The following is an 18,136-nucleotide window of genomic DNA, read 5'->3' on the forward strand; positions in this document are numbered from 1 at the left end:
TTAAAATGCTTTTCAGAGCTTCTAATGAGCACAAGTCTAGGCCACACTGTGCTGTGCTTTTCTTTGAATACGTCCAGTTTAGTTTTTTGTTCTTTAGATGTATTTAGTAGTTCATTTGCTTATCCTGTAAAATCCTCCCTACAGACTCTTGATAATGACATTTACCCTTCGGCTCAGCCCAACAAATGGTGTAAAAATGAACCGCAAAGGCTAATCTGAATGAAATGAACGTTTATTTTTAATTGTCTATGTCCCGGCTACAGAAAGTGGCCCCCACTTTTGAAATTAAAGTTACACCACTGCCTATACCAGTAATGTAATTATTGGGACACATCTTACCTTCCAAGTGTTCTGTTGTGACCAAGCCAAGTGCAACCATGAAGGCAATTTTCTAAGGGGGAGGAAAAAACAAGCAATCATTAGATTTGAGGGGTGAGCACTGGGCTATCTCAAAGCAACAAGCAGCAAACCAAAAGCAAGGCTAAGCAGTGAAGGAACTGGGGGGTGGGGTCACAGCCAATAGGAAGGGTTAGGGACAGTGTTTATATTTTACAGTACAACTTGAAAGCTACAGACATGCAAAATGTCTGAAACATCAGTTCTCCATTGTTTATTCAATATTTACTCTAATAATCGAGTTTCTATAGCTTTAAAATGCTGAATAATAAAAACAAAACAAAACATAAGCCAGGAGAGTTGTGTTTATCTCTTAACACCGTAAATGGTGTGTTTCATTGGTCAGTTAATAAGTGTGGAGTTTGTAACATTGAGTTTGTACTGTAGCTCTGTCACAAAAATGGTTGTAGTGGGTGACGTCAGACCAGAAATGATTACACAGCACTGCGAGTAAAATAATGAATGAATGCACTGCTACGCAGTTTATTATTACCAGAAAATAAAGCAGTTGTACAAAAACACTGACACCAAAACAAGACACGGCACTTGCAGCCAAAATAAATAGACAAACAAAACGAGTAGACACTAACAAAACAGGGTGGACTAACGCTACACAAAACAAGTACGGTGCTGGTCCTTCCAGCACTCGTAGCAACTGATATTGTTTACTTTACGTTTCTCTTCTCTCTGTCACGTTCTCCACTCCCGAACACACAACCCCGAGTGAGTGAAAACATGCTGCTTTTATGCATTTGTACTGAGACTCGATTGCTAATCAATCATTCAATTGAACTGAACCTACTGCCAAGAGGCTGTCTCTTTGACATCAATTAAGCACAGTCTCACGGGGCTGCGTACAACCAGCTAATCCACAGCCCAAAGGGAGTGACAGGTCATTATATCAGGGGGAGGGGACTCTTATGTCTGTGTTTGTTTGTTTGCTTTTGTTGATTAAAGAAAAATGGCTCAAACATTGTCCTTTTCAGTGCAGTGCCTGTTTATTCCCTTCTCCACAGATAATCCTTTAAACCTGATTCAATTACACTTCCCATCCAGCAGGAAAGGAATGGATTGCTTTTTTTCTTGCAGCGGTGCTCGCTAGAGAGTCTGAGTGAGCAATATATGTTATCAGGATCTGCTAACAAAAGTATAGTGAGCTTTCCAAAAAAGGTTACTCTGCAGTTTCAGTCAAATCTACTTCAAATGGTGGTCTATACCAGAGGTGGCCAAAGCTGGCCCTTCCACTCCTGGTCTTTGTTCCAACCCTGTTCTACATTGTTTAATTCAACCAATTAAACCAGACCCTGAAGTAGTTCTTTATAGCATTTTTCCTGTTATACCTGGAATGGAATGGCCCATGATTGGCCCATGATCTGTATATCCTACTGATTTAAAAGGAGTTCTAAGCAGTGCTTTCAAATTGCCCATGTTATCTTTAGTAACATCAATATTGGTCCCCCTCTTATTATGCAGGGAAGCTTTTGGTTCTTTGTTTGTCTTTTCGTGTTATTTAGGATAATTAAATGCTCTAGCTAAACTGCTACATCCTGGTTCCTTTGCTGATGGTCAAAAGGCTTGATTGCTGCTGGACCACTGGAGTTCAAACTACAAATGAGCAAGTGAGGCTTTACCAGAAAGCAGCATATTTTCATCTAAAGAGATTATTTATTTATTTAGTTATTTATTTATTAATTTATTTATATCTGTATGTTCCAAATCAGCAATGATCAAAGAAAGGAAAGCTGTAACGATATTGCTGATAGTGCCAGTACGAAAAATGGATTATGAAACATGATTAACATAAAGTTCCTTTCACTGTAGTTAAGAACTTCTTAAATTTGAAAGGTCTGTAAAAGTACAACATGTTAGAACAGCCCTATAGTCCATGTGGGTCCCCCAGTGTTCTCAGTGTCACCCATCCCCGTTTCACTAATGAAGAGTGACAGAGAGTGTGTTTCGCTTTCAAAAGGACACCACGCCAGGAAGGCTCCAAGATATGCGGACAAGTGGAGGAGAGGTGACGTTCAATTGCCTCATACCTTCAGACACTTTTCAAAATTGCATGTAAAGTTGAACTGATAACAGTGAAAATGGAATGGAAAGTAATTAGAATGGTGTTTTCCGAACACGTCAATCCACAGCAATGAGCGATTGCAAATTAAAGCGGTATTAAGCAGTTTTGTAGGGGGTGTCAGTGTCTTTTACGAAGGCTGTGACAAGGGGGGCTGTGTAAAAGGGCCATGTGTAGGTAAGACAGGAGTTCTGCTGCTAGAGAGCTTGTGTGAGTCAGCACCAGGATAAGAACTGCAGCCTGTTTATTTTGTACCAGCAACCAATACAAGTGAACTCTACTTCTTTGTACTCTGTGTTTGATTATCTGCTTGCCTTGCTGATCAAAGCTGCCCAACACATGGCTCTTGAGCTACATTTGGCTCATTAAGCTCCACAATACTGTATGGCTCTACTGAAGTTCCCATTGAAGTGTTTTAATGTGTCTGAATAGACTGCAAGGACTGTTGCGTTTTGTAGAAACAAATAGTCAAAATTCAGCATATTGAGGTTTGTTTTTAACATAACCTAATCCAATGATCTAATGAAGTTGTGCCTTAGCTTAGCTTTATATATATATTATATATATATATATATATATATATATATATATATATATATATATATATATATGTGTGTGTGTGTGGTGTGTGTGTGTGTGTGTGTGTGTTATATATATATATATATATATATATATATATATATATATATATATATATATATATGTGTGTGTGTGTGTGTGTGTGTATGTATATATATATAAGAAAGCCCACCTTGAATCCTGTTTGAAGTATGCAAAAAAACACTCAGGAGATTCTGTAGCCATGTGGCAAAAAAGTTTTGTGGTCTAGCGAAATTAAAATGGAACTTTCTGGCCTAAATGCAAAGTGTTATGTTTGGCGCAAACCCAATACAGCGCATCACCCAAAGAACACCATCCCTACTGTGAAGCATGGTGGTGGCAGCATCATGTTATGGGGATGTTTCTCTTCGGCAGAAACTTCGGCACTTGTCAGGACAGAAAGGAAAATCAATGAAGCAAACTACAGAGAAGTCCTTGAGGAAAACTTACTGCCCTCTGCAAGAAAGCTGAAACTGGGACAGAAGTTCACCTTTCAGCATGACAACGACCCAAAGCATACAGCCAAAACTACACTGGAGTGGCTAAGGAACAAAAAGGTGTAAATGTCCTTGAGCGGCCCCGTCAGAGGCCCGATCTAAATCCAATCGAAAATTTGTGGCATGACTTGAAGATTGCTGTCCATCAATGCTCCCCAAGGAACTTGACAGAGCTTGAACAGTTTTGTAAAGAAGAATTTTCAAATATTGCCAAATCTAAGTGTGTAAAGTTGGTAGAGACCTATCCCAACAGACTCACAGCTGTAATTACTGCCAAAGGTGCTTCCACCAAGTATTAACTCAGGGGTGTGGAGACTTATCCAATTATGATCTTTCAGTTTTGTACTTTTAATATATAATTTTTTTCTCACTAAAAACTTTGTTCCCCTTAACAGTGTGGAGTACGGTGTGTAGATAAGTGGAAAAAAATCCTCATTTAAATACATGAAACTCTGAGGCACGGACACAACAACATGTGAAAAAAGTTCAAGGGGGTGTAGACTTTCTACAGGCACTGTGTATATATATATATATATATATATATATATATATATATATATATATATATATATATATATATGTCTTTATTCCATGACGGAAGGTATTGCTTACAATCGATAATCGGTTTTAGCCAGAAAGACTACACCGTACGTGTGTCACATAGTTCAAAGTTGGAAGTGTTCGTTAGGACGCCTGTAGCACATCATGAAGGTAAAGGTGAACATTTTCAGTTGTCTGGTCCCCCCCCGTAACGGAGGGCATTGCCTCGCCAAGTCACCACGGGGTCAGACCCGTACCTGGGCATGGGGCCGCAACGGAGCAGGCGTTGCCTCGTCTCTACCACACGTTCAGTGTACCCCCAGTCCGCCGCATGGGGAGCTGGGGGGAGGCGTTGATCCCTCTCTCTACCTCAGTACCTGGGGGGGGGGGGGGTGGGGTGGGGGGAGGGGGAGGGGGGGGGGGGGGGGGGAGGCGCCCCCCACGAGGGAGGGGAGGGGAGGGGTGGGGGGGTCGAAAGGGCGCCTCTTCCCTACCTCAGGGCTATCTGCTTTTTTCTTCCTGGCAGGCAGGGGAGAGCTCTGAACAGGCTCTTCAGATGCTTTCTTGGGTTCTGCTTTAATCTCTGGCTGACTCTGGCTTTGAACCTGGGGCTGAATTATTATCACCTAGGAAGAAAGAAAGCAATAAAGAAAGACAAAGTGAGGAAGCCTCACTGTAAATACAGCCACTTACACCAACAGCTCGCAGCAGAATAAATCTGTGGTCTATACTGGCAACACAATTTCTTTAGCTATTGTAATGGGTGAAACAGTAACATAGTGGAAAACAAACAAGAGACATATCTTATTGTGGTGATTAATGAGTGTTTTTGTGTTTAAACTAAAAGTTTACAGGGAAATGCATAATATTATTTTGTTACAGCATGGCACAAAATACCAGAAGCTGTTGTGCTTAAAGCTCAGCCCCTGCTCCCCCTAAATGAAGTGAAATTGAATTCCTGTGCATGTATTTACCTGAACAGGACAACCAACTTCACTCACTGCTGCCATCTAGCGGTTAAGTAAATAAATACCACTGCACCAGAATATCAGTTAAAGGATAAGATAAAAGTTAAAGGAAACTGTTTAACCTTTTGCATAGCTGTAGTCATGTTAGATGTAATCCAGGTAATACAGAGACTGGATCTATCTATCTATCTATCTATCTATCTATCTATCTATCTATCTATCTATCTATCTATCTATCTATCTATCTATCTATCTATCTATCTATCTATCTATCTATCTATCTATCTATCTATCTATCTATCTATCTATCTATCTATCTATCTATCTATCTATCTATCTATCTATCTCGCTCACAGAGGGAGACTGTTTATCATTGTTTTGTGTTCTGCACATGATTGAAACCTTTGTTTGCTGCTCTGACGGAATTGCTTGCTGGGTTGGGTTTTGTGTTCTCTGAGGTGGTTTTTATTTTTGGTTTTACATACTGTAAAAAGAGAAAGTACTCAATCCAGCTGGTGAATTTTATTATTGTACAGGCCAAATTAGCAATTTTAAAGAGCAGGAAAAACAAAATGAATGACGTTTTAAATACTGATCCTTTTGTTATTTTTAGAATGCTTGTATTAACACGGGTTAGACTGGATTTTAATTTTTATAAGGCAATGCATAATTTAGCAATATTTGAGGAAGTCTGGTGTGTAGACAGTGTGTTGTGTGCTGTTAACGATGGTGATCTGGAGGAGTATCTGTGATGTGAATTGTTATGTGTCCACAGTATTTTATGTATTGTTTTGTTTACCTTGGGTGGATCTGAATTGATTTCATAATATCTGTTTTTATAAATATTGATTGTGTGTATTCTATTTAATTGTTAAATAAAGTTTTTTCAAAAAGTATAAAAATTAAAAAAAAAATCTATCTATCTATCTATCTATCTATCTATCTATCTATCTATCTATCTATCTATCTATCTATCTATCTATCTATAATGATATATGATATAATTACATTATAACCAAAGCTTTCAAATCAACCTTACCTAGCAACATCATCCCCCCCCCCCCCACATTTTTTTTTTAGCGCATAGACAATCTTTCGTTTTTACTGTCTATAGTATAGAATTAAGTGTGGTACCTTGTCACCCCAGTGATCTGCAATCAGACCATATGACACTTAGCACAGGAAGTGATTAAGTACCAGGAAGCAGTAGCACAGTATATTTATTTTGCATAGCCAGCATTGTATTTCAGGGATGGAGATAAGACTCCTGTTGCATCGTACTTTGATTAATTCCCAGTTTTACTGTTCCTGGTGTTTAATACTACACACCTGAGCTTGTTACCTGTACACTGTGGCTAACCAAGCTCGTAGTAGTAAAACCTAGAATGGGAGAAACTGCTGTGTAATAGGTGTCTTATTAGCATGCAAAGACCCAAACTGGGGCCAGTGCAGTGATCCCCGGTGCAGTGAACTCTAAAGCCCTGGTCTGCAGCACTTTGCTAATTGGTCCCACCTTGCTGTCTGCGCTGATGAGGAGAGGCTGCCCCTTCATGGAGTCGCTGATGACGGAGACTGCAGTGCCCGTGCTGTTGCCGGGCGACGTGGAGATGATGGCGTAGGCCACTCCTGCTGTGGTGAGGACAGGAGACACGCTGGCCGGCTCGGAGAGGCTTGTGGCCATGGATTGGCTGTTTGGCAGCTGGACGTGGCAGACGGTGTTGTTGGCTGTGGGGAGGGCGGGTCCGGCGTTCTTGATGCTGACCATCGTGGCCTTCTGCAGGGGCTGACTGGACGGCTGCTCGCGACAGGGGCTTACCGGCACACTGTCAGGGATCAGGGTCTTTGGCCTTACCTGGGGGAATAGCAAGGACCTGCTCAGCGTTCTCTAGAACCATTAAACACCCAACAGTGTGGCTTTAGAAAGGAGCTTCATCACTTCAATGACATGCTTCAACTACAAGTCTGCAATTGAGTTTTGGTAATTTTGGTACTTGTAGTATTTCTAAGTCTTGTTGTTGTTGCGTTGCGTTGAGGAGAAACGGCAGGCTGAGATGGGATGAATGTACAGGAATGTAAAGTTCACCTCACGCTTGTTTGGGCTAATGACTGGTCACTGGATGAAGCAGGTGAGAGTGACAGTCTCCCTAAGGAAACATTAATATGATATTAAAATAAAAAAAGTGTTAAACTTATTGAATAATAAGTGACTTGTTTTTTTGTTATTTTAAAATGTTAAACTTGATTCATGTCTTTCTGAGACAAACTCTCTCTGTGTCATTCAGTCAAACTTAACAGATAACCCTACAGTTACAGTTCAGACGTAGGGAACCTATGTGTGACTCCCTCTGCCTGCCTGCACTGCTGTCCCCTGTTGAACACTGATGCCACTTCCTTCAAACACAGACAGGCAGTGGCATCAGTGTTTCTACAGACACAAAAGGGCGGGGGGACGGACGGGTAAAAATGACTTCATAATAAATAAATAAAAAGACTGAATCCAAACAACATGAAAAGTGTCCATGCTAAAATTTAGTTTAAAAAAAATATATTAATACATTCTGAAGTTAAACTATAAGAAACATGGCTAACGAATACCCACTTAGAGTTTTACCTTAACACTAGAACTGCCATTTTGACAGGTTTGGATTTAAAATGTAAACAAATCTGCATTTGTGAATGCAATGCAGTTGTCCTTTTCTTTTCTTTCTTTTTTTTTTAACGGACAACCGCATTGCATTGACCGTATGCAGATTCGTTTACATTTTAAATCTCATTAATCCTGCGGTGGCTCTATTGTTAAAAAAGTACATTAAACGCATGCTCTACTTGTAAACCTGATTTTAAATCTTCCATGGCTTGTATAGGTAGATGTATATTGTGCCTTTTAATTATTTTAGAAATAACCAGAGGCTGGAAAAGCTTCACTAGCCTTGCTGTTTTTATACCACACACATGCTGAGGGAGAGATGGGAGTTCCCAAGTGCGTTCAATCTACACACTGACTGGTTAGTGTGATCAGATGCACAGCTGGGATCAGCAGCTGAAGAACTGAAACCCTCCGGGGAGGAGAGAAAACGTCATGTTCAGGGAAACGTTTTACACTGGCAAGCCCCCAGATGTGAAGGCATGCTTTCTACTGTTCATGTAAATGTGCTAGTCGCCTGTCTCTGCACTCCAAAAGCACTTTTCAGTTACATGCTTCTACTTTTATGAGATACAGCAAACAGACATTTCCAAACGGTGATGGGGAGGGCAGAGCATTAGGTCCTACTTAACTTTAAACTCTGTTATCCGTGTTCACTTCCCCCTACACCTAGACCTGAAGTAATGAGCTTCTAAAATGTACAGCAGACGTGTGTCAGTGTCCAACCTCCTCAGAGCATATATTCCTGATGTCACAATCATATGTATGTGTGTATATATACAGTACTGGCACACATTATGGCAACAACACATTATTTACAGCAAGACTAGGCGTGAGGATTGTATTGCCCAGTTATCTATTCAGGGATACTAAGATATTTAGTGAGCAAGTAGTCTGAGTGAAGTTATCTGGCAACAAACTCTCCATCCCCAGGTTTACTGCTTTCCTAGAAAAAAGAGAACATTTCAGGAGATGCCTTGCTTGTTAAAATATTTTTAAAGAGGAGACTATTATCTATTCAGGGATACCAAGACATTTATTTAGTAAAGGGTCTAAGTGAGGAAAAATGGGGAATGCAATTCCCTCCCCTAGACTGGCTGTAAATAATTTGTTGTTGCCATATTTGTGCCAGTACTGTATGTATGAATGTATGTATGTATGTATGTGTGTGTGTGTGTGTCTCTCTCTCTCTCTCTCTCTTTCTCTGAATTTTCTTTTTTGTGATGCCTGGCCGAAAGGAGAGGGGAGGGTAGGATGGCTCGAAGGACCAAGGTGGAGATGAGGAGAGGCATTCCTCTGAATTACCTGAGGTAGCTCTGTGGATGCCTGCCCTACCAGTCGATACAGGGAGCTGACTTGAGGAACCTTGATGGGCCCTGCTGTGACGGGTCCCAAAATCTGTGAAGCACAAAACACAGCAGCCAGGTTAGCAATGCCTCTCACTACACTGTAGCCACACAAAACAAACACCCCCTTAATGCAGCTCGCCAGTCTACACCATGTCAGGATTTTGCTATGAGCTGAATTAGTCATACTTGAGCCAAGAGCATGTCTAAATAAGCTCAGGTGTGACTAAATCGCATTAGATTCTGCAATATAATTAGTGTCTGTTTCACTGCACTGTACTGTACACCAGTAAAACAGACACAAACAGACTGGAACCTGAGTACAACAAACTCTCAAGAGACCATTATAAACCAGTTGGCTAAAACAGACTCACATGACCAAAACTGGTTAATAATTAAAATAGCCCTCTGATTTCACACCTAGCCCCTAAAATCTTTTACATCAAACAAAAGATAAACTCAAAGCTGACTAATTTGTTTTAAGAGTAGAAACTGAACACTGAGTAAACAGTGGCATCTTGTTGAGAAAAAACAAACAAAAAAAACAAAACTATGCAATGTTTCAACCTTTCTCTCTCGTGCTGGGAATTCCTGTGTGTGGCTACAGCAAGGTCATCTAATACAGGTTATCAACACCTTCTGTATCTAACCCTATGTCTAAAAAACTAGATTAAATGCAATTAGTATGAGATCAAACACATGTGAATCCTGTATGTGAATCTCAGCTATTTTAGCACCACGGCGAGCAACTGGAAAGGCATATTCATGACCCCTGATTCAAAATAACTGTTAAATCAGACTGCATGGTGAGTATTCAGACCAGATTTGTTTGATAGAAGGGGCCCAGGCCTTAAGCACAAAACAGTGGCATTTCATTCTCAAGGCCTGGCTGATCCACAAAATGCCAGTGAATAAATCAAAGGGCAACTCCACTCTGAGCAAAGTGCAGCCCCTGTATCTACTGTGTGTGTGTGTGTGCAAGAGAGAGAGAAAGCGAGAGAAAAGGTGGAGAAATAGACATCACTGACACAGAATGCTGGCAGTCTGATTGTAATATTTACTAGAGGCTGCAATTCAAAGCCTGAAAGAGAGGAAGATGCTGATGTATCACAATAGAAGGTTACCATCACAACTGCCCGGTATAAGAACGACTTTAGCTATGATTTCTAAGGCAGTCTCAATGCAAAGCCTCACTGTACTTCAACTAGTGAAACCAAAAAACAGAAGATTGAATTATACGGCTTACTAACCTCCCTCATAAAACTACTGGATTTACAATTCTAAATAAAACTGGGGGGAAAAAAAAAAAACATTTCCCTCCCCAAACAAACTTTATTCACTGTGCAGAGAAATATTGGTAGCGATCCAAACCCATTTTTATCTTACAGCTATTGTGGAACCAACACTATTATATCAGATCTATTAATAACAAACAGATCAGTTTGGATGCTGATAATTGGCACACTAGTACTAATATTGTTCTGCAATCACTGAAGAATTCTAAATATTAACAATGCATATTAATGAATACTGTTTTGCAGTACAAGTACCGAATCTAAAATACTGTGCACTTTCAGCGTAGGTAAAACTGCGTGAAGTAGACAATTAAGGGCTGTGTGTGGCAGTATTATATCTGTTAGGAAGGGGTGTGTAAAAAACTGTAAAACATTGAATTACTGAACAGATTCTAACAGAACACAATGCATATAATACTGACTGTCCTCATTGCTTAACCGTGAATTATGCATTAATGACGGAGCAAAACAAAAGTGAATTAACTTCAACACAGCAGCTTCAAACACTGTGAAGGAAGCAGTGTGCGGTTTGTAAATATAGATGACTTCATCTCCACAGCAGTCAATTTGAGCTTCTTTTATTCTTTCATAAAGATCCATTAGCTTAAACAAAAAGGAACGTTTTCCATCTTCATCTGTTCAATATCAATAACCCAGATTTTGCAGCGTGAGCGAATCCTAAAGTTGAGTTGGGCTTGGTTCCATGGCAACGGGAAAGATAAAAAATCGTCATGCTGAATGGGCTTTCATTGTAGTAACTGCTGCCTTTTTTTAACCAAAGCACTTTCATTTAGGCTCTGTGAATGCAGCCAGCAACCCTGGGCTTGCTTTTCAGTCGCAGTTGAATGGAACTTTTGGAGCTGCTTGTTGTCTGTAGCACTTGCTAGAACCCACCTCAACACTGAACCCTGCGAGCTAGTGCTTAAATCTGTGCTAAACCAATGGGAGCAGCTTGAAAGGGGCTACAAACACGGCTTTCAGCCCATTTAAATAGAAAGCCAATATCTTGAGAGAATTTGAAAGATGAAAATACCTAACAATTCAAGGAGAGGTGCCAATTATTAGTACAAATGGAATTTCTTTCCATTTTTTATTCCATTATTATCTCCAAGTATCTCTCACGTCACCTATGTATATATTAAGAATGTAATTTGAAAATTGAAAAGAAAATGCTATGAGGTGCTGGAAAGTCATAAAATACTTTAATAAAAAAAAAATTAAAAAAAAACTGTACAGTGTTAGAAATGTTTCTATTTTATGTTAAAAGAATATCAGCCCATCAGATGTTGTTGGAAAAATATATTAAACAACACTGTTATCTCTTTTTAATGGCAGATAAGATCATTTTAAGGGATGGATTCTCAAAGTTATTTACTCCAAATTGTCATTAGCGCAAACTGTATCTATAAAAAAGAAAAAAACATCATTAATATTCTTAAACAAATAAGAAACAACGTAAGATTGCTCACAAGTTCCTAAGTTAAAAACCATAGCCATTTTTATCTGGCTTGGTAACTTTATTGGGTGCATTTTTCCTCTCTGAAAAACAAAATGACGATTTCGAGTAAACAGCTTTGAGAATTCAGCCCTATTCTGCATTCCATGAGTTTGTTAAAAAAGACAAATACAGTTCTTAAAAGGAGTTTGCTGCAAGACTAATATATTACATAACGAAGTTCCAGAAGTCTCGGTGGGCAGCACTGAGAGATGTGTTGAACTCGTGGACTACCGATATACTCCTTCATCAATAACAAGAACAGAATATATTATATTAGAAGCCCATTCTACTGGCGAGAGCCTTGCGCTGTCACTGCAGGATTCAATTTCAGGTATTTCTATTGTAAAGATTTATTTTTATTTAGTATTTATTTTTTGTGTTTATTTATTTTTTATATTGTTTTTCCTCCCAAAACTTTAAACTGCTCCTGTTCGCACGTGGTGTAACCAATCAGATGCAAAAAAGATTGTGCTCCTGTCTCAACCAAGATGGCAGTCTGACACATTTTTTGGAAAAACCTTCAAAATCTTCTTGAAAAGCGGTGACCCGATTGATCAAAAACTTCATATACGTCATCAGCAACCAAACCTGCTTCAAGTTTGCAAAGCAGAAGCTGCTGCAATAAAGTTTACTATCAAAATGGCTGCCACCAAAACCGCCAAAATGTGCCCCAAACATCAAACTGCTTCTATTTGCAAACCGTTTAACCAACTAGCTCTAAACTTGGTAGACATCATCCTGGGGACAATGGAATTCAAATATGGCAAAATGGTGTTCTTTTGTAAAACAAGATGGCCGCCAGACCTATGTTTCATTCTTAAATTTAAAACCGTTTCAGTTGAACACGTTTTAGTTGATTAAATCCAAAGATGACAAGCATCATACCTGTGTCAATGCAAAAATGGTGTTTGTGTGTAAACCAAGATGGCCAGCTGAAGCATTTCTTTAAAAAACATTTTCAAAATCTTCGGTGAAATGTAAAACTAGCTAAAAGCTTCTTACACAGTGCAGATAGGTTAATGGTTACTATGGAACACATATAAAGAACCATATGTGCTCTATCCAAAAATGGCTTTGCCTGCGACCATTGACCTCTCCTTAAGTTAAAATGTAAAACTAGTTTATAACTCCTTACAAAGCGTATAGAGGTTAATACTATAGAACACAGATAGGAGCCCATATATGCTCTATCCAAAAATCACCTTGCCTGTGACCTTTAACCTTTCTAAGGTTCAATATAAAATTAGCTTTTAACTCCTTACAGTGTGTAGATAGGGTCATGGTTACTATGGTGTTTAAAGTTGTAAAGCATCGTGAGATAATGAACTAATGAAGTATTTTGAATTGAAACTGCTCCATAAAACTGGTCTGTTGCTGACACTTGTGCTGCAATGCTACAGCTTGCCATAATATCCAATTGGTACTGAGCTTGGAAGCTGTGAAACTGCATGGCAGTTTTAGTTATTATTATTTTTATTATTATTATAACAAATAATATGTAGTGGGAAACACGGTGAGTAGGGTTCCCTGATTTACTACAAAATATACTGTACTAAACATTTTGACTGGATAATTGTTATATCACTAACCTAAAGTGCTGGTACTTTAGCTCCATTAGTAGACTATAAGGATCAGATTTGCTGAAGCTACAGTTCTATAGGAAAGCTTTAACATGTACATAAAATATACAGTCGTAGATAAAAGTATTTGGGCAGTTAAAAAAAATTGAAAAACCACAAAAGAAAGTGATTTCTATAATTTCGAATTGTTCTATTGAAAGATATAAATTAAAGTAGCAATTTAGCTTTATAATAAAACTACAAATGATTACATAACATGCATAAAATGAAAAATAACATGCAAAAACTAATTTCATACTTTGACAAAAGTATTTGGGCACCCTTGCATTAGTATTTTGTGTGCCCACCCTTTGCTTCCTTTACAGCTTGCAGTGTTTTTTTTTTGTATTTTGAAACCAGTTCCTGGCATCTTTCCAGAGATATTTTTGCCAGTTCTTCAACACAGACAGCTTTGAGTTCTGCAGTCGACTTTGGTTTCCTTTTTGCAACAGCAGCCGAGTCAAGTCAAGTCAATCCACAACATCTCGACTGAAATGGACAATTCAGATCTATAATCTTCCTTTTTTTGAGAAATTCCTTTGTAGACTTCGCAGAATGTTTAGGGTCATTATCCTGCTGGAATACAAACTTCAGTCCAATGGGCCTTCTAGCACTGAGCAAATGAGAGTGCCAAACGTCTTGATATTTCACAGCATTCATTGATCCTTCTACAATACAAAGGTTACCAGTGCCGGAGGAAGTAAAACAAGCCCATACCATCACACGACCGCCGCCATTTCATCTCCTCTCTTCCTCCAAACATATTATTGCTTTCTTGGTGAAAAAGGTTATTTTTGGATTAGTCAAAAAATGTTTAGTAAATAATAATTCTATAAGAAAGTGCTGTGTATAATCCTTGTATAATACAAGGCATATGAATGTTTTTATTATTATTACAATTATTATTATATTATTATTATTATTATTATTAGTATTATTAGTAGTAGTAGTAGTAGTAGTACAACACTATGTCTGTGTCTTTGTTTTGTTCTTTTTTCCCCAAATTAAAACATTTAAATATCCCCTCCCATACTTTAATATTAATTAGGTTATTTGCATTTGGAACAAGAATTTCTCTTGCTGAAAAAAAAACTACATGGAAACACATAACCTGAAAGTACTACCAAAATAGAATGAGAAAAGGGTGAGTTATTTTTCTTTTTCCATGAAAATTGCCACAGTGATAATATCACTACCATAGTACTGACAACCAGTTCATATTGTGCGTCTATTGTATCCTGATTTGCTTAACTCAATTTATGATACTGGCATTTAGTGCCCTGGGAAGGCATATTGAATTCCTGGGACACTGTCCTCAAAAACCAGCATGATCCTGGGAAAACAGGGACAGGTGACGACCCTAAGACTAACAAGCTATAAACTACAAACCATTCTGTTTTTTTTTTTGTTTTTTTTTTTTGTCTAATTGATTTACATACAAAAACATTAACTTAGACCAGTTTGTATATGATAAAACTAAATAAATAACAACTACAATGGTTCAATAAAGTGTTGAATAAATTGGCTTACATGAAAACTTGTTAAAAATTAAACTCTGCTGAAACTGAAATTCTACATCTCTTCTACAGTAAGGACACCCCTCTGTTAAATCCATGTATGACTGGCCTCAGTAGGAGTGATTTCACTGTATTTCTATTCTTGATGCGTTGTCAAATATGCATGCAGATGCACTGTAAAAAAAAAAAAAAAGTGCTACGTATTTTATGAAATGTGAACATATTGGTGATTTTTAAGCTTACATAATGGAAAATGTAATTTTGCTCAACAGTGCAGTACATAGCTTGAAATAACAGCATTTGGAAATGGCTGTGTTCCAGCTAAATGAACCTGATCTCATCTGAGAGCTGGAACAACATGTCTGCTGGCTGTGATCACACACACGCTGCCTCCTCAGTTATGCCCATTTCAGAGAGACCTGCTTTCTGAAGTTTCTCGTTAGTTCTGCGCACAGCTCAAGGTGACACAGCCTGGAAAAGTGAATATGCAGCAGAAAGTGCTGAGTGTAATCAAGCCAAAACAGATGCAACCTTCAGAGGTTTTTATAGCAGTTATTTTTTTTTGTGTAAAGCAAACACCATGTAAAACATACTTTAAACCTGGTTGTTATCCGTTGGCTTGTATTAGGGGTCCCAGCAAGTAATGTAACCACCTGTATTATAACATGTGACCCACAGGGGGTGCTATGTTCCATCCCTCAGCGGTTTTAATGTTTTGGAATGTAATTTCCATTTGCATCCATTATCAAGTCTTGCGGTGGATCCTAATGTTTATGTACTTGCTTGCAGTGAATGAAGATTGTTTGGAAATACAGCATATAAAACCTAGAGCGAAAAAGCAGTGACATCTCAACCCGAATAATGTGCAGTACAGTCAAGTTAATTCAGTGATAACATACGCTGATAACACTGGATCTAAACCAAGGATGGGTATGCACATTGTGACCCTACAAAACTCAATTGGGAAAGCTTTCCACTGGCTTATATTGTTATAATATTAGGAAGGCATGAGACTTCAAAACAAGATTAGATCATGGAAGGAAAACTTACTGTATTTAATTGAGATTTATATATAAATTTAAATTAACTTGTATATATATATATATATATATATATATATATATATATATATATATATATATATATATATATATATATTATATATATAATTTTTTTTAAACCTTTCATTTTACGTTCTACTGGATAAGGTTTCCTTTTTGCCTCTGGTGTTCTAACATTTCTTTTCCTCTTGCATGTGCATTATACTGGAACATTTTCAACACAACTTAATAAGGGAATTGCAAAACCCAGCCCATTGATTTAACACAACAACATCAGGACATAACCAATATTGAAAGTATCCAGAGTTTTTTAATCCAAGATTACCACTTTTTGTATTTGCTTTTTCTAAGGGAGTTTCAAATTAACTTCCCTTTTACATCCACCTCAGCTTAATCCAATTGCCACCTGTTTCCCCAACACCAGAAGTGGGAATTACTAAAAATAAACGTAGTATGTGATCTCTATAGTACACGTCACTGGATTGACACAGTAACATGGGGATGTGGAGAATATCTACTTTCAATTCTTGTGTTTCCCTCTTGGGTAGCAGTGAAAGATGGAATTCAAAATTGTAAAAACATAAAATATACTTTGTTATACGTTTTTCAGCAATTGTTATGTCATGGTATCAAATGTGTATCCTGCATAATGGTAACCCTTTTCTTCTGCAGTCTCCATGGCAACAGCCCCGGCCCCCTTCCCCAACGGGGGGGCGGGCGGGGCGGGGGCGGGGCGGGGCGGGGCCGGCCCCCCGCGGGGCTGCACCTCCTTTTAATTGGATCTCGAGCTTTTACTCGGTACATGTTGTTGGACACGTACTTCCCACGTGCATTTAACTTGAGGATAGATCTAGTTTTTTCTAGAACTTAAGATCGCGGAGATTGTCACAGATGAGTCACTCAGTGTATTTGTCACACTTCAACAAACTCAAAGTTGTGTGATTTTACCTAAAGTGGTGGATTTGTGTATTTTGACACAACAAAAAACGGTTTTGGGTGCCCCCCTCCCATCTGCTTCTCTCTCTACAGATCTGGTCAGCTTCCTTGCCTTTAGAAAGCTTCACATTATCAAGGAAAACCCTTTACAGTAGGGTCTGCTGTTATTTTTTGTAACCTTGAAATTGCGTTGCCCTGCTGTGTGTCAGCTGCTTTGAGGGAATAACTAGGGTGGATTTTGTTCTGATGGTTTAGTGAGAATCCACAAGGACAATAATGCTGGGTTCAAGGGTTAAACTCCACACCAGTCTGTGGCAGATGTGAGTATTCATCAAGAAGCATGAGTTTACAGACTCCCTGCCCATTGTCGCAGACCACGTCTATGAACTGCCTTTTTGTTACTTACTGCAAATATGGTGCTGTGTTTCAGTGACACAACAAATAATTCAAGAAAGCTGCACATTATTACAGCTATACCCCTGCAGGTTTTGCCTCAACAGTACAGTAGTGTCAATATAATGTTTATATTACTATAGTATAAACTGTATTCCTTTATGTTGCATTGGATTAAGGCAGCAGGAAAATTTATTAATAATGATAATAAAACATAACGTGCACCAATGTTGGTGTTTGAAAAAGTATTTCAAATGCATTTGGACTATTTAGTCAAGTATGTCCATTTGTATTTAGTTTTGGCAGTGGAAGTATTCAGATTTGTATTTAGTTTTTCAATAAAAAGCAAAAATAAATTTGAATGTTAATCTTTAAAAGTTTGAACGTTAATTTCTTAAAAAGTCAGTTAATTAGTTATAGATGAATCGATTAGATTCATCTATAGAATCTATAGATTCTATAGATTAGAAATAGATGAATCGAAACTGATTTTCCAGTCATTTTGCTTTTTCTTAAGGGTTTTGAATGAATCTTATGGATACTCAAAATGAGTTGACAGGTATGTTAAAGTTCTTAGTGTAAACAGTTGTCAGATGTTAACAATAAAAAGAACTGTTGCAGGTATGTTATTTAAACAGTTGTAGCAACACGTGGGGATGTATAAATCTATACTTTTTAGAACCCTGTTACTTACTCTTTAACAATAAAGTTTTTTCCAATGCATATATTGCATTGCTATATATAATGATATGCAC

General features: G+C 38.2%; 1 protein-coding gene across 3 annotated transcripts in view; it reads right to left on the minus strand.

Annotated features, from left to right (window-relative positions):
* Positions 1-18,136, minus strand: part of LOC121318573 (PHD finger protein 21B-like) — a 110,246-nt gene that overhangs the window by 13,908 nt on the left and 78,202 nt on the right. For 2 of the 3 annotated variants that reach the window (XM_041255391.1, XM_041255390.1), the window contains 4 exons: positions 9,022-9,114; positions 6,586-6,924; positions 4,599-4,730; positions 340-391 (listed from right to left, as the gene is read on the minus strand). In XM_041255391.1, the coding sequence (XP_041111325.1) occupies positions 340-391; positions 4,599-4,730; positions 6,586-6,924; positions 9,022-9,114 (616 nt within the window). The remainder of the gene's footprint in view (positions 1-339; positions 392-4,598; positions 4,731-6,585; positions 6,925-9,021; positions 9,115-18,136) is intronic. The other variant, XM_041255392.1, reaches the window with a different exon arrangement.

The sequence above is a fragment of the Polyodon spathula genome, chromosome 7 (assembly GCF_017654505.1).
Source record: "Polyodon spathula isolate WHYD16114869_AA chromosome 7, ASM1765450v1, whole genome shotgun sequence".
Lineage (NCBI taxonomy): Eukaryota > Metazoa > Chordata > Actinopteri > Acipenseriformes > Polyodontidae > Polyodon > Polyodon spathula.